The 27724-nt window shown below is 38.1% G+C and overlaps 1 protein-coding gene across 1 annotated transcript in view; it reads left to right on the top strand.

Moving 5' to 3' along the window:
- METTL15 (methyltransferase 15, mitochondrial 12S rRNA N4-cytidine) overlaps positions 1-25678 on the top strand; it is a 247913-nt gene extending 222235 nt beyond the window's left edge. Inside the window, exon 7 of the mRNA XM_027115136.1 lies at positions 25181-25678. Within this exon, the coding sequence (XP_026970937.1) occupies positions 25181-25356 (176 nt within the window). The 3' untranslated portion in view covers positions 25357-25678. The remainder of the gene's footprint in view (positions 1-25180) is intronic.
- Positions 25679-27724: the final 2046 nt, after the last annotated feature.

Genomic DNA, 27724 nt, shown 5'->3' with positions numbered 1-27724 from the left:
AGGGGTTAGGGAGAAGGGGAAAAAAACAACTATCATGAATGTTGAACCTGTCTAGTTATTCTAGAATCTATCATTGTTCCTTTGAAGAAATTCAACATTTGCCTTACAACCAGAGAATAAACATCAGCTGCTAGAGAAAGCTATTGAATTTCAAAATCCCTTTGAAATGTCACGTTAACCTGTTTAACTTTCAGTCAGTTCTTTAAAGCACCAAACATTTCCTGATGACTCCCAGATCTAAGACTGCTTATATTTCTCTAACTTAAAAGTTTGTTTCCTTCACTTGCAAACGAACTGTGGTGAATGAATCAGCGCTGTTTAGACCTGGGAGAAGTGTATCACAGCTGCAATCTGTGTGCAATCGTTCTGCAGGTTAGTTCAATTTGTGAACATTGAACAGGGTCAAATGTAAAATCTGGTCATTTGACTAAAACTACATGGCTCTGGCCTTTTATTTAGCTCTCCATTAAATTTTAATCTTTAAAGCTGTATTTGTTTCACTTACTATCTTTTATTCTGAGATATGTAGAAATCAGACAACCATTAATTTATTATTTGACTCAGCAACATCTATTGAGTGTCTGTTTGCTAGGTGCTGGGGGTAAAAGTGAAAAGAAATGGTGTGCCCCTTGTTCTTGAAGAACCACATTATAGTATAAACTGAGACAGTTATGTAAGTTCTGAAAAGTTAGAATATAACAGGCTAAATACTATAATAGAAGTTAAAATTCTATAAGAACACAAAGGAATGAATAAATGAATGAAGTTTTCTTCTTCCAGGCAGAACTGGATTTATGGTCAGCCCTTCATATCTGTGGGTTCTGTATCTGTATCCAACCAACCTTGGGTCGAAAATATTTGGTAAAAAAATAACCAGAAAGTTGTAAAAAGCAAAATTTGTATTTGCCTCATTCAGGAAACTACATAGTATTCACACTGTATTAGGTATTATAAGTAATCTAGAGATTATTTAAAGTATACAAGAGGATGTACAAATACTATGCCATTTTGTATAAGGAATTTGAGCATCCATAGATTTTGGTATCCGTGGGGGTCCTGGAACCAATCGCCCATGGATACCAAGGGATGTATAACTGGTCCTTTTAGTGTGAGAGCAATAGGAATTGTGTGCTGAATCATCAGTAGCTTTGTTTCCTGGGACGTAATATCAGGTGGCCTTTCCTTGTAATGTCATTAATAGTCTTCCTGCCTTACACTTATTGTTAGTTATACTTGTTCTTTGAACTTTATGAACTTTGATTTCCATGACCCGTGAATGCACATTATTGAGAAGACTAATATTCTTAGACATGGATGGCCACCTAACAGTAATTGTGGTATAACCTATCTGAATGAGCCATTTCATCCTAGAATTAGAATTCTTAATATTTTTGAAGCCATTGTCTTTTTTGAGAATCTAATTAAAATTAGAGTCTCTCTATATGAAAAAGCACATACACATTAATTTTGTATAATATCAAGGGGTTTATAAAACACCCTCATGTCTATGATGGGCTCCAGTTCAATGACTTTTGCACTAGAGAAACATCTCGATTCAAGCCATATTTCCCAAATCTGACCCTGTGACAGTCAAAGGATAAATGTTGACAATTTCTACCTATTAAACTCATTTGGCTCATTCATTCCTGATGCTTCAAGTTTCCTACTTTGTTTTAGAGGATTCCAATCTTGGCATCAACCAACCCGGGCAGTGTCCCAGTAAGGCTAATCTGGGCTCCTGTAGGAGTTTTGTGCTAGACACAAAGAATAGAAGGGATGAAATGATTTCTGAGGGTCTGAGTAGATCAAATACTCCAGACTAGTGCTGTCCGATAGAAATATAATGCAAGCCACCAATTTGAGCCACATTGTAATTTTAAATTTTGAGAAGCCACATTGAGAAAAGTAAAAGAGAATAATTGAAATTAATTTTAATAGTATAATCTAGTTAAACTAATATATCCAATATATTTTAACATATAATCAACATAAAAATAAGATAGTTTACATTCCTTTTTTTATACTAAGTCCTTAAAATCCAGTATGTGTTTTACACTTACAGCACATCTCAATTTGGACTTGCTACATTTCAAGAATTATAGGTTCTTGAAAGCTATAGGTGTCTAGTAGCTACCATATTGGACAGCACAGTTTTAAATCTGGAATAAATGTCAAATTTTCTGTATATCTGGCTTTGTTATATCAGTGATCAGCTTTTCACCTTTCAAAAAACCCTCTCCCCCATAATAACTATCTGGTAATAAATGAATGAACAGTTTCTTCTATTGTACTGTACCACACATGGAGGAGGATATAAGCCATACCCCCTGAAGTCATGCAGTGCAGTGATCCTGACAATGAAGAAGCTACATCTTTTCATTCCTCTTCTGTAATGGGCCAGTGGATTTGGTGCAGCTACAAAACAGCCTTAAAAATAAAATAACCAAAACAGATCTTTGTACCCACATCCAAAATCAAGCAAATTCATTCTAACATCCTCTCTAAAAATTGTTTCAGCCTGACTATACCAGGGTTGCCGTTCAAATCAGCATTAAAAGTTGAGTGTGAATTCTGGGTAAATCGGTGCATTCCTGATGAGGAGCAAGTAACCACAGCATATATGAAACCAGGAATGGTGCTTATAATGAAAGATATTTAAAGTTAATGATTATTCTTTTAAAGGGGGATGGGGATTCTCTCCCCATCCCCTTCACCACACAAAAAAATATTGCTATCTTATTCAGGTATTATAGAGCATTTACCTGAATAGTTTTGAAGACTAAATGCCAAAACTGCAGTTCATATGCAGCAGCTATTTTACAGAGACATCTTTAGCATGATTCCTCAGTTAAACTACTTCTTATATGCATTTCATTTTTAGAATAATAATTTTCTTGCCATCAAATGGAAAAACTTCCCCCCAATTTTTCCAGGCACCATTTTTTTTTTTAATCCAGTGAAGTGCTCTGTTGTGTTTTTAAATGGCATCATTTGGAACAGACACATCATCCTTTGAGGAAAGGACACACTGTTAAGTTTGTTAAAAGCTATAATGGGCATCTTGAATCTTTTTCTCAGAGGTAAAAAAACCCCTCATGCTAGCAGTTAATAATCATTAATAAGAATTTTTTTAAATAATGGCTACAATATTGTAGTGTTAATTGCATTACTCACTGAAAGAAATGCAATGAGTCATATTTTATAGTTGTTACTTATGCAATTTGGAGAACTTTTTAGGCACTTGATAAAGAATGAGAGGACTCCAAACCGGGTAAAATGAGTCTAGAAAAATAATTTCCTTTCTTTAATAAGGTTTAGGAAATTTGCAATTAAGAAGGCTAAAGCAACCTGAAAATGCAGCATGGATTCATGGTCTTTTCAAACTCAACAGGACCTCAGCAGGATCAGTTGATTTCAATTGTTCCCAACCTTTTCAAAATCAAAGACACTTGGGACTTCCCTGGTGGTGCAGTGGTAAAGAATCCACCTGCCAATGCGTGGGACACGGGTTCGAGCCCTGGTCAGGGAAGATCCCACATGCCGCAGAGAGACTAAGCCCGTGTGCCACAACTACTGAGCCTGCGCTCTAGAGCCCGCGAGGCACAACAACTGAAGCCCACGCTCCTAGCGCCTGTGCTCCACAGCAGGAGAAGCCACTGCAATGAGAAGCCCACGCACCACAACAAAGAGTAGTCCCCTCTCGCTGCAACTAGAGAAAGCCTGTGCGCAGCAACGAAGACCCAACGCAGCCAAAAATTTATTAAAAAAAAAAAAATCAGACCCTTTTGCTATTCCTCATTACCAGCTTTTCCCACAACATGAACCTAATGTTTAAGGAAAAAAATGTGTTTTTCTACCAAATATAAATAAAGTTTATTTCCCTATTAGTGTAAAGCATATACAATTACAAAGCAGCTTCTGCTGAGTGTAAAACAATGTGTGTTACAATGATGGATCAAAATAATTCCAGAGAAAATGAACACAGTTATGTGATATTTAAGTTAGCCTCCACAGATGGACCAGACAAAACACAGAAGACTTAACTACATTAAGAAGCCAAAGCAAGTTGGTGCATTCTCCAGGATTAGTTGTCCATGTTTATTTACTGCAGACTGATAAGTGTGCTCACAGCTCAGCTCAAAAATGCCAGATTCCTTAGTAACTAAAAGAATATTGATACTTCAAAAAGAACGAGGTGAAGTACTAAATGCTTGAATTTAAGCTCCTTCACACCTCTCCTTGTAATAACCTTCACCTCTTCTAACAGTTAAATCCTTTTCATCATCCAAAACTCAAATGTTCTGGCCATGAGAAGGCTGCCTCCTACTACAGGGAGCAAAATTGACTAAGGGTCCAAGCTGCTGCTCTCTGAAGTTCATCCCTGCATTTGCACTGAGGCTGTGCCTACCGTGGGCTGCTTCCCACCAATAATTGAGTGAGGTAGGAATGCAAATACAGACCCATTTCTGAGAGATGGGGAGTACTTGACAGTCAGCTTTGACTGAAGGACTCACAAATGGCTCTGCTGAAACTTCTATCCAAACTTCCTTACCTCTCCTTACACAGGGTCAGACTTGCATCACAGTCTGATGGCTCTCCCAGACTTCTTCAGCTTCCTCCTTATTTCCTTTCATGCAGGTAGTTCTCTTAATAAACTCTGTGCACATTTAATTCTGGCTTGGAGTCTACTTCTCAGAGGGCCTGGACGAATACATCAGCTCAAATGGCTCTTTCAATTTCTCAAACTGCATGTGCTCATAACACTGTACAAAAGAAGAGAAAGTGGCCCATCATAATTTGGTCCCACATCATCTCCCCATCTGCCTTTACCATCTCTGTGTGTTCTAGGTACACCCAACTCACTACAGTGCTCAGCACTCTACACATTTGAAAATGTCTCCTATGCCTAAAATTACTTCCTACTATATAAGTAGTTATATAACTTCATTTTACCAGACTACATGCATATCATCTCCTTTGGTAAACCTTCCCTGACATCTCAGAGCAGAATTTAGAGTGTCCTCCTCTTGCACCCATACTTTACTTACTTTAGCTTTCATCATCTTGGCATTTTTAAAGATGAGCCAGTTGTTTTTTAGAATATCTTATTTAATTTATTAACACTTATATTTTTATTTTTTATTTGGCCAGTTAGAGTCCCTTCAATTTTACTTCTGTGTTCTTTTGATACGCCCTCATCCTTCTTTGAGCATTTCCTTAATTTCTGTTACCAAAGATGTTCCACACTAATCATCTTTCCCAGTTCCAGCCCTGGATTCAGTCATTTCTTCAAGGAGTCCTGTTCATTTTACTATTTGAAACTAAGATATGATCACTAGGTGCTCATTACTACTGGGATGCCACTGTTTCCAAGCCCTTTTAGCAGATGGCTAGGAACTACACATACATTTATATTTATTTCTGTATCTATCTGTAATAACTATTTTTTAAATAATATCTGTTTTAAAAAGGAGAGAGCAGTCTTCAGGCTTAGAGTCTTCTGTAAGGAATCATATCTCTCTAGAATCTAATAACACTGTTAACAGTTTAACTGTGAATGTGTTTAAAGTTATCTGACCTATTTCTTTCCTTTAAATATATTTTTAAATGAGGAAAAAGTTACATATTTTATTTTATTAATAAATTTATTTATTTATTTATTTATGGCTGTGTTGGGTCTTCATTGCTGTGCGCGGGTTTTCTTTAGTTGCGGTGAGCAGGGGCTACTCTTTGTTGCAGTGCACGGGCTTCTCATTGTCATGGCTTCTCTTGTGGAGCATGGGCTCTAGGAATGCAGGCTTCAGTAGTTGTGGCAGGTGAGCTCAGTAGTTGTGGCTTGCAGGCTCTAGAGCCCAGGCTCAGTAGTTGTGGCACACAGGCTTAGTTGCTCCGTGGCATGTGGGATCTTCCCAGGCCAGGGCTCGAATCCATGTCCCTTGCATTAGCAGGCAGATTCTTAACCACTGTGCCACCAGGGAAGCCCAAAAGTTACATATTTTAATCAGTAGTTCTGTATATATACCAGATTGAGATGTAGAACATTTTCATCTCCCTAGAAGTTGTCAGTCAATCTCCACCCTCTATAGGCATCCACTCTTCTGATATATATCAGAATTGGTTTTGCTTCCTTTGTAAATATTTTTAAGGAAAAATAAAAGTGATAATAAAATTAAATAAGATTATAGATGGTAAAGATGATGTGAGGAGTATAGAATAGCACAGAAGACATTGCATAAATGATGGGAGTTTGGCCACAATGGTTTGTTTCATGGACATCTTAGCCTTAGAAATGTTGCTGTTGCTGTTACGGAGATAGCCACCAATGGTATTCAAGCTATGGCCTTCCCACTCCACTCTTTCTATATGTACTCATCCTTTAAACATCTATTATATACCTACTATGTGCTATGTGATCCAGGGGCTGTAGATAAATAAGAAACAATGCCTGTACCCAAAATAGAGATGATCAGCATAACCTGATCCATGGAATTGTTTACATATATGGCCACAAATTCTTGTGGCCACCTTATGGATGATGGTCAAAATTCACAAATCCATGGATATGCAGGAGGACAACTTTGGAGGCACTTGAAAGAAATGAGAAAAAAAGGAAAAGCAAAGAGGGTAGAATTCCTATTTTGTAATTTGCATATGGTTTTTAATAAATACAAATTGTTTTATTATAAAATTACATCTGGCATTAACAAAATAAAAGGGACAACCATACTCTACAACTTAAGCATATTAAACACCATATCAATCCAAATGTGCTGACACAGTTATTCCTCCCATGGTAAAATCCAGCTAGAAAGAAAATTAATTTGGATTGAAATTGTTTGGATAAGAGCTAAATGGCGATACATTCCTTCTTTTACTCTACTTGTTTTTGCCTTCGTATACTTTTATTGTCCAGCAACTGACTCAGTTTTGTACTGCAGTTAGCACATTGTGAAAGGCACAAAGATGAACACAAAGTGATGCTGTCAACCAATCAACAGGTATTCCCTGACTGTCTGGGCCATGTTCCCACAGAGAAAATGCTCTCCTTAGGGGAATCAATTACGCTTACAATTTTTAATTTTGCAATACTTTTGAGAGATAGGGATTATAAACTCCCACATAAACATTTCCTACATTAACTATTAAAATATATTCACACTAGGTCATTGGTTACCAAGCAACTTTTATTAACAAATATCACTAAATTCCCATATCCTACATGAATTTGAGAAGCTTAGCCATTCTGCAAAGTGGAATAAATTCTACTAATTTCTCTTTACAGAGAATAGGGAAATGTCAGAAGGATCGACTTTACTTGTAAAACCTAATGAAATTTGAGACAGACTACTTAAAGCTATAAATTCAGAAACAATCATTTATCAATGCAAATAAATAAGCAACGTGAACATCTGGAATCTTTTTTCTAGCTCTTTGCCCTACTTCTCTATAACAGTATCTCAGTATCTGCCTCACTGGGATCAATGAGATAGTGTGTGTATGTGGGTGTGTGTGAGAGAGAGAGAACGATAGAGAGTGTATGTGGTGTGTAAAGCACGGCACAACTATCCAAGTGTAAAATCCTCATAAGTCTGTACACTTTGCTGTACAAAAACATAGTATAACACGTGTCCTTGCATTTGAGTATCGTTTAAGTGTAAACTTAAGGCAGTTTAATGTGACAGAACAGTATTCAACACTCATGTATAATGGTGAATGAGGCATGACAGGAAATTTATAACAGCAGAATTATCATAGGCAGCCTTGAGAGGTCTTAAATATAGACAACTCATGGTTAGGAAGGCTCTAAAGCCAAAGCTTGAGAGAGACTAAGTCTTATAAGCTCTGTTGGAAGGCTCACTTGGCCTGGAGCCACGAAGCAAGTTACTTGTTCTCTTTGCCTTGATTTCCCTCACATGGATGTCATGGTTACAAAGGTGAAACTGGCTCTGTAGATGAACGTTATGAGACAGAGGGTAAGGTATAGATAGTGTAGTTCTTTGTGAAGTAATTTATTATTCAATTTACATTAAGTGAACTTCATTTCTTTGCAAGTTGAGCTTGGGAATCTGAATTCTTTTAGCGATGCCCCAGGACCTAACCTCCACCTCTTCACAGCACAGGTGAGAAAATGCTGCCTGATCTTTCTTTTGGGAGGAGGGACTATTTAGGCAAAATGGTTAACTCATGAATCAGTCCACATGGCTCTCTTACTTTGGCACTCCTACAGGAACACAAGGCGGGAGGAGAGAACAGAGGGAGAATGGGATATTGGAGTAGTAAAGAAGTTGGCCATGTCCCTTTTCCCACTGCTAAGTTATAGACTTCTTGGATCATTCCATACAAGAGAAGAGAGGAGCCTAAAATTGGATGAGAGGTTGGATGTTGTTTTAGATTGATTTTTAATATTTGAAAATGATGCTGTTTTATTATTATCCAGAAATGGCCAGAAAAGCTATAGAATTGGCTTGAGAGGACAGAGAAGAAGGACCTAGTAGAATGGTTTGAGGACAGCAGTAGAAATAAAAAATAAAACTGCCTTTATGGTTTCCTTCTTACTACAGCTCATTCAACAAACAGAAGCAAGAAGGGTCAGAGCAGTAAACATTGCTACCCATTCAGTGACATAGAACTTAAGGGAAAACAGTGAGTGGTATTATAACTGGGCACATTTCTTTTCAATTTTACAAAACTTATTTTAAAATCAGTTTTGAACTTTTAATCCCTTCATGTATGTTTTGAGTTTGCCAAATTATGCTGCCAAGAAAAAGGTGCTGAGAACCACAGTGGAAGGGAATAGGAGACATGGAATTCAGTGGAATATTGAGACTGAGCACAGATTTAAAAAATCATCAGCACAGAGGTGGTTGAGACGACCTTGTTTGCCTGTCCCTGGACCTGTTTTCAGTTTCGGCTTTAGATAGATGTAGTCGTATAATTTCATACCTAGCTCACTGTTTTAAAGGTGGCTCTCTTGAAACATTTTGCAAAAATTCATACTTGTCAATAGATTCTGGAATTTTTCTGGGCCCTGTCAATCTAAGGGCCTGGAAATTTCACTGAAGAATTCCATTTGAAGAATTTCATTTATGTGACAATTTGGAACTATTTTGTAGGTTAAAGTTAGTTCTGCAAGACCAGGCCTTCTTGGTCTTTGGAGGAAATCCATCATTCAGTTGGTTAAAATTCCTGAGCATTGGTTTCTTCATTGCTAGAAAACCCACTAATACTTAACAGGTTTGTGGGAAGATCAAGACAAAAGAATATATACCATGGGCTACAGGGCCCCCCATATTTTGGATTCTCCCTACCCGTCCAACTTTATCTCACACCATCTTTTTCCTTCGCTCACTACCTTTCTGGCACACTAGCTGCCTTTCTCTTCCTCAAACACATGAGGCTATTTCCCACCCCAGGGCCTTTGCAAGTGTTCTTCTCTCTACATGTAAGTTTTTATCCCTCTAGCTCTTTGCTCCATATCTTTCAGGCCTCCTCTCAATATGATCTTCTCAGTGAGGTCTTTTCTTGCCTTCTATCTAAGTTGCCTCTGCTGGATATTTAGTATCTCATAAGCTTGCTTGTATCTCTCATATCATTTTTTAGACTCTGTAATTATGTTGCCCATTTATGTATTTACTTTGTTGTTACCTGTCTTCTCCCGCTGAATTTCATGATATTTTTCATTGAAGCATAATGGACATGTAACATTATATTAGTTTCAGGTGTACAACATAATAATCTGATATTTGTATATATTGCAAAATGATCATAATAAATCTAGTTAACATCTGTCACCATACATTGTTCAAAATTATTTTTTCTTATGATGAGAATTTTTAAGATCTAGTGTCTTAACAAGTTTCAAATATGCAACACAGTATTATTAACTATAGTCATCATGCTGTACATTACATCTCCATGACTTATTTATTTAATAACTGGAAGTTTGTATCTTTTGACCCCCTTCACCCGTTTCTCTGATTCCCCCCAGCCCCTCCCTCTGGCAACCACTGATCTGTTCTCTGTATCTATGAGCTCATTTTGTTTTTCTTTTTTAGATTCCACATGTAAATGAGATCATACCGTATTTGTCTTTCTCTGACTTATTCCACTTAGCATAATGCCCTCAAGTCTCATCCCTATTGTAGCAAATGGGGAGATTTCATCCTTTTTATGGCTGAATAATATTCCACTGTGTATGTATGTATATACATGTATGTGTGTATATCACATTTTATCTATTTATCCATTGATAGACACTTAGCTTGTTTCCATATCTTGACTATGGTAAATAATGCTGCAGTGCTGCAGTGAACATGGAGGTGTATATATCTTTTCAAGTTAGTTTTTTCTGTTGTTTTTAGATAAACACTCAGAAGTGAAATTGCTGGATCATACAGTAGTTCAATTTTTAATTTTTGAGGAACCTCCATGTTGTTTTCCATAGTGGCTGCACCAGTTTACATTCCCACCAACAGTGCACAAGGGTTCCCTTTTCTCTACATCCTAACCAACATTTGTTATTTCTTATCTTTTGATAACAACCACTCTTACAGGTGTGAGATGACATCTCATTGTGGTTTTGATTTGTATTTCCCTGATGATTTGGATTTCAAGATCTTTGAGATAAAAAACCTTATCTGTCTTGTTTACTGCAGTGCCCAAGATCGCTAATACAGTGCCTGGCACACATTAGACACTCACTACATGTTTGTGGAATGAATGACAAATGTTAGATTGAACATTTTGAAATAATAAAAAAGTAAAGAAAAGTAGTTTATGCTCTTTCTGAGAAGAAATTGCACAGGCATATTTATATGAAGGCATAAAAAGGAGGTAGGAGAAAGGTGTCCCTATAGGAAAGGTTCTAAAGGCCAGGGTTTGTTTAGAAAGATAGCCAAGCCAGAAGCTCTGACCGAGGTGGACAATGGCCTGGCATTCTCTGACCCCAAAGGTGGCTCCTGTCAAAGCAGTGGCATGAATTCTCATTTGGCAGAGCATTTCAGACCAGATGAACCATGCCAAACCAAAGGGCTGGGAGCAAAAGCATCATTTTCATGATGTCATTTTGTAGAGCTATCTCGAATGATTTCACAGGTTAATACTAGCATCTCTTGGTATTTAGAGCTAACTACCTTTAAGCCATAATTTGTCATCTTCAAATTAATCGGAGACCCAGATGGCATCCTGGCTGAACCAGGATGTGCTCCTGGGAAGAAGAGGCATTACCTGGCATGGTTGTGGCTGACACAGGCCCTGGTATGCTGGCCTCAGGACTCATTTCTTGAGGAGACTGGGCACATTCAGCTCCACACTTGGGCCTGGTTCCATGGACATGTCCAGAACCTCACAGTTGCTAATACCATCCTGGCTCACTCCACACAGAACATTTTTTCTCTTTTTCATTTCCTGCTTCTGGTAGGCAGAACTTTTGCTTACAACGTTGGAAGGAGTATATCACTTATAGGCTGGTAGAATAGACTGAAGGACAGTAGACTTTGGATTTACACATGGTTCTCTGGCTTTACCACTTGCAAATTCTACGATCTTTGCAAAATCACTTAACCTGACTGAGATTTTTCTCCTCTATAAATGCAGAAGATATCACTAAATAGAGTATTTCTGAGGATTCCATAAAATAGTATGTTTGAATGTGTTTGACACATAAATATTTCCTTTTCTTCTCCCTCTCTTTTTTCTTTCCCATGTAGTTGATGTATAATGTCTCTGGATACTGGCAGAACCAGCATTAATGGTCAGAAACTGGTTCTCAAGCCATGTCGTCTTGATTTTACATCCCAGGATTCCCTGTCCACCTCTACGTTCACTGACTACACTAAGATATAGTGGGAGGTTCGAATGAAAGTAAGCCACAAATTAGGACTAAGTGACTTTGATCATCTTACCTAGTGCAGAGAAATCTTTATTTCTTTCTTTTAAATTTATTTAGTTTAATTTATTTATTTTGGGCTGCATTAGGGCTTTGTTGCTGCGTGCGGGCCTTCTCTAGTTGTGGCAAGTGGGGGCTATTCTTCGTCATGGCGTGCAGGCTTCTCACTGTGATGGCTTCTCTTGTTGCGGAGCACGGGCTCTAGGCACACGGGCTTCAGTAGTTGTGGCGCGTGGGCTCAGTAGCTGTGGCTCACGGGCTGTAGAGCACAGGCTCAGTAGTTGTGGCACACGGGCTTAATTGCTCCATGGCACATGGGATCTTACCAGACCAGGGATCAAACCTGTGTCCCCTGCATTGGCAGGCAGATTCTTAACCACTGTGCCACCAGGGAAGTCCGAAATCTTTATTTCATTAGGCATTGCCTTAGAGTTTAGTACATCTTCTTGTACTGTTTCCAAAGAAATCAACCAGCAAAGAGAGAGGAATAGTATACATATATCAGGTGTAGTAGACAGAATTTTGACCCCATGACTTTTTCTCTCTCTGGTGTTACACCCATGTATATGTTACATGGCAGAAGGGACTTCACAGATGTAATGAAGGTTACTAATCAGTGGACCTTAAGATAGGGAGATTACATTATCTCTTTAAAGCAGGAGGGGAAATCTGAGATATGCAAAACATGAGAATGATTCTGTGCTATTGTTGGGTTGAAGACACGGTATCATATGTCAAGGAAATGGGAATCTCAGTCCTACAGCCACATGGAACTGGATTCTGCCAATAACCATTGAGCATGGAAGAGGATCTTGGGCCTCAACAGTCAGAGAACTACAACCCTGGCTGACACCTTGATTTTACCCTTGTGAGACCCTGAACACAAAATACAGTCATATCATGCTGTACTTCTGACCTACCAAAACTGTGGGATAATAAAAAGTGTTGTTTTAGGCCATTATATTTATGGTAATTTCTTACAGAATCAGTTTTTTAAAAAATACACCAGGCTTGCAACTTTCTCCAAAGCATGATAACAATAAAAATTAATCAGGAAGGGAGCTTCAAGATTGTGGAGGAGTAAGACGTGGATATCACCTTCCTCCCCACAAATACATCAAAAATAACTCTACAAGTGGAACAACTGCTATAGAACACATGCTGAACACTGTTAGAAGACCTCAGACTTCCCAAAAGGCAAGAAACTCCCCACGTACCTGGGTAGGGCAAAAGAAAAAAGAAAAAACAGAGACAAAAGAATAGGGATGGGACCTGCACCAGTGGGAGGGAGATGTGAAGGAGGAAAGTTTCCACACACTAGGAAGCCCCTTCATTGGCAGAGACGGGGGTTGGAAGTGGGGGAAGCTATGGAGCCACAGAGAAGAGCGCAGCAACAGGGGTGCGGAGGGCAAAGCAGAGAGATTCCCGCACAGAGAATCAGTGCCAACCAGCACTCACCAGCCTGAGAAGCTTGTCTGTTCACCCTCCAGAATGGGTGAGGACTGGGAGCTAACACTCGGGCTTCAGAGGTCAGAACCCAGGGAGAGGACTGGGGTTGGCTGCGTGAACACATTCTGAAGGAGGCTAGTGCGCCACAGCTAGCCAGGAGGGAGTCCGGGAAAATGTCTGGAGCTGCCTAAGAGGCAAGAGACAATTGTTTCAGGGTGCGTGAGGAGAGGGAATTCAAAGCACTGCCTAAACCAGATCCAGAGATGGGCACCAGTCATGGCTATCAGTGCGGACACCAGAGATGGACATGAAACACTAAGGCTGCTACTGCAGCCAACAAGAAGCCTGTGTGCGAGCACAGGTCACTATCCACACCTCCCCTCCTGGGAGTCTGTGCAGCCCGCCACTGCCAGGATCCTGTGATCCAGGGACAACTTCCCTGGGAGAACACACGGCATGCCTCAGGCTGTTGCAACGTCATGCTGGCCTCTGCTGCAGCAGGCTCACCCCACATTCTGTACCACTCCCTCCTCCCAGCCTGAGTGAGCCAGACCCCCCTAATCAGCTGCTAATTTATCCCCATTCTGTCTGGGTGGGGAAGAGATGCCCTCAGGTGACCAAATCAAAAGCTGAACCCCAGGAGCTGTGCGAACAAAGAAGAGAAAGGGAAATCTCTCCCAGCAGCCTCAGGAGGAGCAGATTAAATCTCCAGAATCAACTTGATGTACCTGCATCAGTGGAACACCTGAAAGACAACAAATCATCCCAATATTGAGGTGGTGGACTTTGGGAGCAACTGTAGACTTGAGGTTTGCTTTCTGCGTCAAATTTGTTTCTGGTTTTATGTTTATCTTAGTTTAGTATTTAGAGCTTATTTTCATTGGTAGATTTGTTTATTGATTTGGTTGCTCTCTTTCATTTTTAAAAAATATATATATATATTTTTTTCCTCTTTCTCTTTTGGTGAATGTGTATGTTTCTTTTTGTGATTTTGTCTGTATACATTTGCTTTTACAATTTGTCCTAGGGTTCTCTCTGTCCATTTCTTTTTGGTTTAGTATTTTTAGTACAGTTTTTAGCACTTGTTATCACTGGGGGATTTGGGTTTTGGTTTGGTTGCTCTCTTCTTTCTTTCTGTTTTTTATTACTTTTTAATTTTTTAATAATTCTTATTTTTTTTTTAAATAACTTTATTTATTTATTTTTTCTTTCTTTCTTTCTTCCTTTTTCATTCTCCCTTTTCTTCTGAGCCGTGTGCCTGACAGGGTCTTGGTGCTCTGGCCAGATTTCAAGCCTGAGCCTCTGAGGTGGGAGGGCCTAGTTCTGAACATTGCTCCCTGAGAGACCACCCGGCCCTATGTAATATCAAACGGCAAAGTCTCTGCCAGAGATCTCCATCTCAACACTAAGACGCAGCTCCACTCAACGAGCAGCAAGCTACAGTGCTGGACACACCAGGCCAAACAACTAGCAAGACAGGAACACAACCCCACCCATTAGCAGAGAGGCTGCCTAAAATCATAAGTTCACAAACACCCCAAACACACCACCAGGCTCTGTCTGGCCGACCAGGAGGACAAAATCCAGTCTCATCCACCAGAACACGGACCCTAGTCCCCTCGACCAGGAAGCCTACACAACCCACAGAACCAATCTTCCACACTGGGGGCAGACACCAAAAACAATGGGAACTATGAACCTGCAGCCTGAGAAAAGGAGACACCAAAAACAGCAAGTTAAGCAAAATGAGAAGACAGAGAAATATGCAGCAGATGAAGGAGCAAGGTAAAAATTAACCAGACCAAACAAATGAAGAGGAAATAGGCAGTCTACCTGAAAAAGAATTCAGAGTAATGATAGTCAAGATGATCCAAAATCTTGGAAATAGAATGGAGAAAATACAAGAAATGTTTAACAAGGACCTAGAAGAACTAAAGAGCAAATAAACAATAATGAACAACACAATAAATGAAATTTAAAATTCTCTTTAAGGAATCAATAGTAGAATAACTGAGGCAGAAGAACAAAATAACTACCACAGAAAATAACTACCACAGAGCAGAGTAAACAAAAAAGAATGAAAAGAATGGAGGACAGTTTCAGAGACCACTGGGACAACATTAAATGCACCAACATTTGAATTATAGGGGTACCAGAAGAAGAAGAGAAAGAAAAAGGGACTGAGAAAATATTTGAAGAGATTATAGTTGAAAACTTCCATAATATGGGAAATAAAATTAAAGTCTAGGAAGCACAGAGAATCCCAAAGAGGATAAATCTAAGGAGAAACATGCCGAGACACATATTAATCAAACTAACAAATGTTAAATTCAAAGAAAAAATATTAAAAGCAGCAAAGAAAAATCAATAAATAACATACAAGGGAATCTCCATAAGGTTAATATCTGATCTTTCAGCAGAAACACTGAATGCCAGAAGGGAGTGGCAGGACACATTTAAAGTGATGAAAGGGAAGAACTTACAACCAATATTCCTCTACCCAGCAAGGATCTAATTCAGATTCGACAGAGAAATTAAAACCTTTACAGACAAGCAAAAGCTAAGAGAATTCAACACCACCAAATGAGCTTTACAACAAATGCTAAAGGAATTTCTCAAGGAAAGAAACACAAGAGAAGGAAAAGACCTACAATAACAAACACAAAACAATTAAGAAAATGGTAGTACAAACATACATATGGATAACTAGCTTAAATGTAAATGGATTAAATGCTCCAACCAATAGACATAGACTGGCTGAATGGAAACAAAAACAAGACCTGTATATATGCTGTCTACAAAACACCCACATCAGACCTAGGGACACATACAGACTGAAAGTGAGGGGATGGAAAAAGATATTCCATGCAAATGGAAATCAAAAGAAAGCTGGAGTAGCAATACTCATATCACATAAAATAGACTTCAAAATAAAGGCTATTACAAGAGACAAAGAAGGGCACTACATAATGATCAAGGGGTCAATCCAAAAATATATAACATTGTAAATATTTATGCATCCAACATAGGAGCACCTCAATATATAATGAAAATGCTAACAGCCATAAAAGGGGAAATCGACAGTAACACAATCATAGTAGGGGACTTTAACACCCCATTTTTACCAATAGACAGATCATCCAAAATGAAAATAAATAAGGAAACACAAGCTTTAAATGACACATTAAACAAGATGGACTTAATTCATATTTATAGGACATTCCATCCAAAAACAACTGAATACACTTTCTTCTCATGTGCTCATGGCACATACTGCAGGATACATCATATCTCGGGTCACAAATCAATCCTTGGTAAATTTAAGAAAATTGAAATCGTATCAAGTACCTTTTTCAAACCACAATGCTATGAGGCTAGATATGAATTACAGGAAAAAAAAAAACTAAAAAATACAAACACATGGATGCTAAGCAATACACTACTAAATAACCAAGAGATTACTGAAGAAATCAAAGAGGAAATCAAAAAATACCTAGAAAAAAATGACAATGAAAACACAATGACCCAAAACCTATGGGATGCAGCAAAAGCAATTCTAAGAGAGAATTTTATACCAATACAATCCTCCCTCAAGAAACAAGAGAAATCTCAAATAAACAACCTAAACTTACACCTAAAGCAATTAGAAAAAGAACAACAACAAAAAAACCCCAAAGTTAGCAGGAGGAAAGAAATCATAAAGATCAGATCAGAAATAAATGAAAAAGAAATGAAGGAAATGATAGCAAAGATCAATAAAACTAAAAGCTGGTTCCTTGAGAAGATAAACAAAATTGAAAACCATTAGCCAGACTCATCAAGAAAAGAAGGGAAAAGACTCAAATCAATAGAATTAGAAAGGAAAAAAGAGAAGTAACAAGTGACACTGCAGAAATACAAAGGATCATGAGAGATTACTACAAGCAACTCTATTCCAATAAAATGGACAACCTGGAAGAAATGGACAAATTCTTAGAAAAGCACAACCTTCTGAGACAGAACAAGGAAGAAATAGAAAATATGAACAGACCAATCACAAGCACTGAAATTGAAACTGTGATTAGACATCTTCCAACAAACAAAAGCTCAGGACCAGATGGATTCACAGGTGAATTCTATCAAACATTTAGGAAGAGCTAACACCTATCCTTCTCAAACTCTTCCAAAATACAGCAGAGGGAGGAACACTCCCAAACTCAATCTATGAGGCCACTATCTCCTTGTTACCAACACCAGACAAAGGTGTTACAAAAAAATAAAACTACAGACCAATATCACTGATGAACACAGATGCAAAAATCCTCAACAGAATACTAGCAAACAGAACCCAACAGCACATTAAAAGGATCATACACCATGATCAAGTGGGATTTAGCCCAAGAATGCAAGGATTCTTCAATGTACAAAAATCAATCAATGTGATACACCATTTTAACAAACTGAAGCATAAAAACCATATGATAATCTCAGTAGAAGCAGAAAAAGATTTCAACAAAATTCAACACCCATTTATGATAAAGCACTCTCCAGAAAATAGGCATAGAAGGAACTTACCTCAACATAATAAAGGCCATATATGAAAAACCCACAGCCAACATCATTCTCAATGGTGAAAAACTGAAACCATTTCCTCTAAGATCAGGAACAAGACAAGGTTGCCCACTCTTGCCACTGTATTCAACATAGTTTTGGAAGTTTTAGCCATGGAAATCAGAGAAGAAGAAGAATTAAAAGGAATCCAAATCAGAAAAGAAGTAAAACTGTCACTGTTTGCAGATGACATGATACTATACATAGAGAATCCTAAAGAAGCTACCAGAAAACTACTAGAGCTAGTCAATGAATTTGGTAAAGTAGCAGGATACAAAATTAATACACAGGAATCTCTTGCATTCCTATACACTAATGATGAAAAATCTGAAAGAGAAATTAAGAGAACACTCCCATTTACCATTGCAAAAAAAAAAAAAGAATAAAATACCAAGGAATAAACCCACTTAAGGAGACAAAAGACCTGTATGCAGAAAACTATAAGACACTGGTGAAAAAAATTAAAGATGATGCAAACAGATGGAGAGATATACCATGTTCTTGGATTGGAAGAATCAACATTGTGAAAATGACTATAATATCCAAAGCAATCTACAGATTCAATTCAATCCCTGTCAACAACCAATGGCATTTTTCACAAAACTAGAATAAAAAATTTCACAATTTGTATGGAAACACAAAAGACCCCGAATAGCCAAAGCAATCTTGAGAAAGAAAAACGGAGCTGGAGGAATCAGGCTCCCTGACTTCAGACTATACTGCAAAGCTACAGTAATTAAGACAGTATGGTATTGGCACAAAAACAGAAATATAGATCAGTGGAACACGATAGAAAGCCCAGAGATAAACCCATGCACATATGGTCACCTTATCTTTGAAAAAGGAGGTAGGAATATACAATGGAGAAAAGACAGCTTCTTCAATAAGTGGTGCTGGGAAAACTGGACAGCTACATGTAGAAGAATGAAATTAGAACACTCCCTAACACCATACACAAAAATAATCTCAAAATGGATTAAAGACCCAGATGTAAGGCCAGACACTATAAAACTCTTAGAGGAAAACAGGCAGAACACTCTGTGACATAAATCACAGCAAGATCCTTTTTGACCCACCTCTTAGAGAAATGGAAATAAAAACAAAAATAAACAAATGGGACCTATTGAAACTTAAAAGCTTTTGCCCAGCAAAGGAAACCATAAACAAGACGAAAAGACGAGCCTCAGAATGGGAGAAAATATTTCCAAATGAAACAACTGACAAAGGATTAATCTCCAAAATTTACAAGCAGCTCATGCAGCTCAATAACCCAAAAACAAAAACCCAATCCATGAATGGGCAGAAGACCTAAATCAACATTTCTCCAAAGAAGATATACAGGTTGCCAACAAACACATGAAAGGATTCTCAACATCACTAATCGTTAGATAAATGCAAATCAAAACTACAATGAGGTATCACCTCACACCGATCAGAATGGCCATCATCAAAAAGTCTACAACCAATAAATGCTGGAGAGTGTGTGGAGAAAAGGGAACCCTCTTGCCCTGTTGGTGGGAATGTAAATTGATACAGCCACTATGGAGAACAGGATGGAGGTTCCTTAAAAAACTAAAAATAGAACTACCATATGACCCAGCAGTTCCACTACTGCGCATATATCCTGAGAAATCCATAATTCAAAAAGAGTCATGTACCACAATGTTCGTTGCAGCACAATTTACAATAGCCAGGACATGGAAGCAACCTGAGTGTCCATTGACAGGTGAATGCATAAAGAAGGTGTGGCACACATACACAATGGAATATTACTCAGCCATAAAAAAAACGAAATTGAGTTATTTGTAGTGAGGTGGATGGACCTAGAGTCTGTCATACAGAGTGAAGTAAGTCAGGAAGAGAAAAACAAATACCGAATGCTAACACATATATATGGAATCTAAAAGAAAAAAAAATGGTTCTGAAGGACCTAGGGGCAAGACAGGAATAAAGACAGCGATGTCGAGAATGGGCTTGAGGACACAGGGAGCGGGAATGGTAAACTGGGACTAAGTGAGCGAATGGCATTGACCTATATAAACTACCAAATGTAAAACAGATAGCTAGTGGGAAGCAGCTGCATAGCACAGGGAGATCAGCTTGGTGCTTTGTGTCATTTGCCCACAATTCCTGTCTGCTTCGGAAGAGACCTGATTCTGCCTTCAGAATTGGGGGACCCATGATTTCTTGTCTTTGGAGTTTAGTGTCAGGTGAAACACAAGCCTGACTCTGGTCTTCAGGGGAATGCCAGTCATCAAAATTTCACTGAGCATTTTCTAGGTGTCAAACACTGTGTTAAGGCACCAGGACAGCAAGATACAGTAAGTCCCCTACATAGGAATGAGTTCTGTTCCAAGAGTGCATTCATAGGTCCAATTTGTTTCTAAGTCCAACAAAGTTAGCCTTTGTACCCAACTAACACAATCGGCTATATAAGTACTGTACTGTAATAGGTTTATAATACTTTTCACACAAATAATACATAACAAACAAACATAAAAAATAAGGAAGGCATTTTTAATCTTACAGTACGGTACCTTGAAAAGTACAGTAGTACAGTACAACAGCTGGTGCTTCTTAGCAGTACCAGCTACGTCACCGCTGTTTTTATGCTTATTTCCGGACATCCTGGGCTTGAAATACAGATACTGTACTACTGTATGCTATACAGTACTGTACAATAAAGTACACAAAAGCACAACCACTTGTAGAGAGTGCACGCATGTGACGATGTATGCCAGACACGTGAACTAAATTATGTGATTGGACATGCAAACGCACGTTGGCACGTTTGAAAGTTTGCAACTAGAAGGCTCTTATGCAGGGGACTTACTGTAATGAGTACTGTGTCTGCCTTCTAGGAGAAAGTAGCTGACTTCCTCTATAACCCCTAGAGACTGAACAGAGGTTACTGTAGTGGTCATTGTAGTGCCTTGGCCTGATTCCCCATCCCACCTATTTCAGGACTGAAGCACTAACTCATCTGCTCTGTGTTGGTGACCGATAGGTTATGGTTGAGTCCTCCTGGGAGAATGGCCTCATCTTGAAGGGAGCTGCCACACCCAAGGTTCTGTCCCAAGGTCAGTATGGAGATATAAAAGTCTGCCCCTGGCCCTGATTTGGGACAACTCTGTAGGATCATACTTGCTGCAAAGCTCCCAGTAGAATCAATTGGGCCTTCATTGTGACTGCTTTGCAGTTTGACTTCTCCCCTACCTCATTCTGCTTCCTTTACTCCCTCATGTGTGTTGACATTGAGAGTACAGCCCAATAAATCTCATCTGCTTCCTGGTGAACGTGCCCTATGAAAGTCACGATACTTAGGGCATTGTTATGGGATAACCCTATGAAAGTCTGTATCAATATTATGCTTCACTTCTAGGTTTATACATCTATAAACCTTTCACAGGAGGAAACTAGCTTCAGCCAAGAATTCTGGGTAACACTAATAAGACATAACCTAACTGAACAATAGAAATTTAATTCACTTGTGTTAGTGTTTATCACACTTGCCTAAAACTCAGAACTAGGACTCAGAATTGAAGGTGTAATCAGTATTAGAACTCAGTACTTATGGTGTAAGTGTGGATTAGTTTCAATGCATTAAGACTAAAAGAACTTTATTCTCATTTACCTATAGCAGCTGCTTTAAGAAAGGGAAAATGAAACTCTATTTTCATCCCACTGAAGAAAATTTCTAGATAATACAGTCATATTGTATTTGCAGAAGGTGTTATTATAAAGCAATGTATGCAAAGTTCAAGGTTTTTAAAAATCATTTGTCTTCATAGTACATATAGTGGAATATTAGTTAGCTACTTTTTATGATATCTAATTCAATACTGTAGTAGTGACATATGTACACCAAGTGGTTAATACAAAGTTACTTACTTTATTTGTTACGTAGTTTCTCCCGTAATACAGAACTCAATATATTAACGTATAAAATCTTCCTAATCTTTGAAAACGTCAAAATGCATCTGCTGATTGATAATAAAATGCCAAAAATAAAATAAAATAAATTTTACATATAATTTTTACAAACATTGGGGTATATAAATTCCCAGAAGTCTTTTTCTAAACCTTTCTTTGGTTAACATGATAGAGAGAATGACAGATTGCTGTGTTTCTCAAACTATTTGTCAAGGTGGTACCTGAAGCCATAAGCTAAATATTTATATAGAACAGTATAGACTTTGAAATTTGCATGAACTTTTAAGAGAGGACATAAGACTTCAAAGAATTTTCTACAATGAGCTGGTTTTACCTAATCATATCATTCTTTTCTCTCTGCCTCCTCACATTGTTTGCTGCACTTAAGCAGTAAAGTTTGATAAAAAATTGCTATGTAGATTTGATGGTGGATCATAAATTTGGCTTTTTGCTTAGAGACGGCCACAATTTATTTATGCAACCATCATTTATTGCTAACCTACTATGTGTGGCGTTGTGTAAAGAAAGCTCTCTCCTCTTTTCTCTGCTTCAGTTCTATGCCATATAAGGCAGCTTCCATTCAACCTCAGCAATCCAAGCTCTGCTTTAAGCCTACACATTTTTAAACCTTTAAGAAAGCATGACTGCACTCAAAGTAATCAAAATGGAGGGAAGCTGTGACATCCTGGACTGGCCTTCAGCTCAGAGGTGAGCCACAGCGAGTGCTGAGGTCCAGCTCCTCAGATAAACAGTGAGCTGGCTTCCCCTAATTAAGCATCTCTCCAGGTGCTCTCAGGGCAAATAAATGAGACCTGATGTGGATAAGGTGAGAACTAGTTTAAAAACCAACCTGAATTTGTCAATGGAGTCTGAGTTGCTCCCAGCCCCACCCCTCTTTAGGTCCAGAGGTTACATATTTTCCTGACATTTCTGCATTCAGCTTTCTTGCTCAGCAAGCTTTGTAGAACCTGAGGGGTTTACATTACCCAGATGAGTGTGGAGGAAATCAAAGTTTCATCCACTGCTGTGGGTGGGCTTGGGCAAGGGAATGAAAATGTTTGCTAAATTTAGATGGCTCATATAATGCTCACTACACACAACAAGGTGTTTTCAGAACACTAAATTTGGAAAGACAAGAATTTCCGCCCTTCACTCACCATTGAATTGAACAGAATTGAAAACACCTGAGAGCAGTGACTTATGTGAAGTCTTTTTAACTGCAAGATTTCCATCGGATCAGGATGACGAAAAATTAGGGTGTGTGAACAACTGTCAAGAGGAAGTCATTTCCAATCTCTGTTTTAAAAATACCCAACAACTTTTCATTACAGCAAACAATAGATTTTTATTTGGCAAAATTGCCCCCTAATAAATGACATGCTCAGTGGTGTGTCTTGTCATTTTAATTTTGATAAAAATCTACTGATTTCAAGTGGATGTGAGACTGCCATATTTGTGGTTTTGATCTAATGAAACGCCCAAGTTAGGGAATCAGTTATTTTCACAGGTATTATTATTACTTGCCTGAAAGAAGAATCAGCTGTCTAGGACTCTAAGAATATCTGCCTGGGATGATCCTTTTGGAGACCTTTACTTGTAGATTTCCCTTAAGAAGTAATACCTTAACCTACATTTTTAGTTAATTATCACTCAGGATTTTTTTAAATCATTTTCATTTTTTTCAAATTTAGAGAAATTCCTGATCCTCTCTCATGTTTTGTCTGATTTATACATTTTTTTCCTTTTTTTTTTGACCATACTGTTTTTTTTATCTCTGCTCTTTTATTGTGTAATCATTTTGATGATCGCTGTGTCATTTATTTAACATCTTTTTCTAATTTGTCTTTGCAAGGAGGATTGTAAACAGCAACACCTGTTGAAACCCATACAAAGTAGCCAGTGCCACACTTTGGGGACAAATAGCTGAATGCTTTCATAGTGCTCTGCAGACCGGAACTTGGCCCTTCCTGACGCTCTTCTGGCTTTGATGAACATCTCAATCTTCATCTTGGCTGGCTAAGAGAGACTAAAAAAAAAAAAAAAAATCCGCTCCCTTATATTCCATAAACGCTAGAGGCCAAATTACGGTAGAGGAGGATGCTTCAAGGATAGCTCAGAGAAGTTACTGCTATAACAACTTTATCTTGTTTTCAATATGCTTCAAAGTCTCTCTGAAAAAAAATTATAACTTTAAACTATAAAGCTTCATATTATTGTATTATGATCCATTTGTTTCCTCATCAATGAACGTGAATTAAACATGTATAACTCTCATCTAAGGAAAGTATCCAGTTATTTACGTGAAGCCTTCCAAAGCCTACCCAAGACTGCTTTGGTAGTTTCCATAAGTTCTACAAATGATGTCAGATTCCAGGTTAAGAAAGTAGTGAACAGACTTATTCCCCCTCCTTTGGTTCCCATTTTAGGAAATGTCACCATTATCTAAGCCAGAGCCTGGAATATCATTCATTCTACCACTTCTCTGTCCCTCACCAGCAGCAGCGAGTCCATTCAATTTATGGATTCTGCAACCTAAGTTTCTCTCCAATACATTTCCTTCTTTCAGCCTTGACTGCTGAAGCAGCCTCCTAACTGATCCCCTTGCTATCATTCAGCCTTGGCTCTCTCCTTCCTTCTCTGATCTGCAGCCAGAGAGATATGAATCTAATATAAATATTATTATGTACTTCTACCTGCCCCCTATTTATAATCTCCAGTGCTCCTCTGATCTCAGGATAAAGTCTAAATCCTTAAATATCACCCAAGACCTTTCCAGATCTACACCCTAATTACTATCTCTCCACTGTCATTTCTCACCTTGAAATCTGGTGACAATTGCTTCGAGTTCCGCAAATATGCCTCTTGCCTTTGCAACTGCTGCTTCCTCTGCCTAAAACATTTCTCTTGCTCATTGCCTGGCTACCTTCTATTCATTCTTCAAGAGGCCATTTAAATGTCAAGAAGCCATTTAAATGTTACCTTCTCTAGGAAGACCTAGATTGGGTTAGGAGTTCTGCTTCTGTGCTCCTGAAGCTCTGGGCTTCAGTCAACAGTACTCATCACCCTGTCTAACCAAACTCCTCCCAACACATTCTCCCACTGATAGATCATATCTTATTCAGCTTTCTGTGTCCAACACCTGGCACAGGGCCTGATACAGAGCAGCCTCGATGAATGTCTGTTGAATGGATTGATTAATTAATTAATTAATTAATGAACAGATGAACACTGACTCTTGATGTGCTTTGCTTCTCCTTTGGAGGCTGCTTTCAGGCACGTAACCTTCAGATATAAACCATCTCTGTATCTGCTGTCTTGTAGCAACTTTCACCAAAAATGTTGGAGGCCAATGGCGCATCTTGCTGTTTGAAGGTTTCCGAGATAGTGGGAATAAGGCTTTAAAGACAGCTTCAACAGGGAAGAAACAAATGGCAATCACAGTAGAGCAGGACAGCTTGAAACCACAGGGACAGCCAGTGAAATCCTCTTATTTTTAAGGCACGGAAACTGAGGTCTGGAAAGGTTAACTGGCTGTCGGGGTCATAACCATGTCAACCACAAAGGATCTTGGACCTTAGGCATCCTGATTCTAGCTTGTATTTCCTGAAGTATGCAGTGTAAGGCTTCTGTGTTGTGTACTATTGTAGTCACTAGCCTCATGTACCTGTTGAGTACTTGATATGTATAAACTGAGATGTGCTATAAGTGTAAAATACATACCAGATATAAAAGACAGTGTAAAATGTCTCATAAATAATAATAATGTCTCATAAATAATAATAGTTTTATATTGACTATAAGTGTTGAAATATTTCAGATATGAGTTTAAATAAAATATTAAAATTAATTTCTCCTCTTTATTTTTATTTTTTAATATAGTTAGTAGAAAATTTAAAATTATATATGATATGCATTATTTCTGCTGGATAGTTTTGCTCAAGATGAATTTTAGGTAATATGCAAACAGGGCATTAAATAAGAGTAAATCATATAGTATAAAAAATTATTCTTGTTCATTCCCCTTTAACACTTCTGATTAGATCAAAGATAAATCCTAGTTTAGTACTAGATTTTCTCTAATACTACATAATTTCCCTTTTTAACACCCCAATAATTAGAGCCTAAGAAAGCAGTGAAATCCAGGTAGAATTTAACAACATGGCAACATGGTTTTGCTTCATCATATTTGCTTTTTTTTTTAAATTTTTAACTGAGAAATCTTTAATTGCTCTAAAAAAAAAACTGTCTAAAGCAAATATAGAAATGCATTTTTACAGCACATGAAAAATAAAATGCACAAAACAAGAGCACAAAGAATGGTAGGGGGAATTAAGAATTGTAAGGTTTTGTACTATATATGAAGTAATATAATACTATTTGAATGTAGGCTCTGATTAAAGATGTACATTGTGAACTCAAGGGTAACCACTAAATTTTTTTTTAACATCTTTATTGGAGTATAATTGCTTTACAGTGGTGTGTTAGTTTCTGCTTTATAACCAAGTGAATCAGCTATACATATACATATATCCCCATATCTCCTCCCTCTTGCGTCTCCCTCCCACCCTTCCTATCGCACCCCTCTAGGTGGTCACAAAGCACCAAGCTGATCTCCCTGTGATATGCAGCAGCTTCCCACTAGCTATCTATTTTACATTTGGTAGTGTATATATGTCCATGCCACTCTCTCACTTTGTCCCAGCTTACCCTTCCCCCTCCCCATGTCGAATTGCCCTCTATTTAGGTTAGGTGATACTAGTTTTCAATTTTTGTGATGAAATAAACTTTCATTTATTTAACTGAAAAACAATAAGTATATTTAAGTCAAAATATTACGTAAATACTGGTAGAGATAGCACAGGACTGAAAGAAATCATGAAGGTATTATGTGAATGGCCAAAGTTTAGGAAATAATCTACATATGATCTGTAAAACCTCTACGTATAATCTGTAAAACGTGACTGTTCAGAGTTTAACTCTAACTTCGATAGGGCCATTGCAACATAAATGCTTCCATTTCTGACCACAAAAGACTGGATTCAGCCACAATTGGCCAGCAAGGGGTATGACCGTCAAGGTCTGTCAAAGTCATCCTATGTCATGAACTGAGATGACACATATTTTGGGCCAGGGGAAAATGCTTGCAGTGTGTGGTAGTTGAATCTAGAAGTAATTTGGGGTCATTCTGGGTAGGAGAACTGAGGGAGAGCAAACATGGAAAAAATTGGGATGATGAAAAATGAGGAGTATATGACCAAATTCCTGAATTACATCTTAGAAGCCAAACAGCATAATAAGCTCTGGAATAGGGCTATTTGGCCTTGAATCCTGCTTTAGGCATCTTCTAGCTCTATGATCTAGGATAAATTACTTAACCTTCTATAGTTTAGTTTCTTTGTCTGTAAATGTGTTAATAATAGTCACTACTTTAAAGGCTTTCTGTGAGGCACATACTAAATATCAATACTAGATTAATATTAGCTATATTCATCATTATCCACTTTTTTTTTCATTGTCCACATTTTTATCATCATCACTGTCACAGAATGATGACATTCAGAGGTGAATGGAGATGTATGTGTGATTTTAATCTAGAATAAGCATTAATAAATTGAGGCCTGGAGTCTGAGAGCATGCAGAAGACAGTGTATGACTGAATTAATCAGGATTAGGTTAAAAATTGCCAAATTATCCTACAGGCAGGCTTTCTTAAGAATCCTTTCCATAAAGGACCAATCACAGTGGACTATGTCATAGTCACTCCATTGACACTGGACAATCCTATAGCACTGTTTCTTTTAAAGGCTTCTAAGAACATGTTTAATAAATGGGTAAATATTGTTATCTCCGTTTTTGCCAATGATG

The sequence above is a fragment of the Aethalodelphis obliquidens genome, unplaced genomic scaffold, assembly GCF_003676395.1.
Source record: "Aethalodelphis obliquidens isolate GAN/ISIS:26980383/991018 unplaced genomic scaffold, ASM367639v1 scaffold14, whole genome shotgun sequence".
NCBI classification, from domain to species: domain Eukaryota; kingdom Metazoa; phylum Chordata; class Mammalia; order Artiodactyla; family Delphinidae; genus Aethalodelphis; species Aethalodelphis obliquidens.
This window is presented reverse-complemented; position numbering and strand designations above follow the sequence as displayed.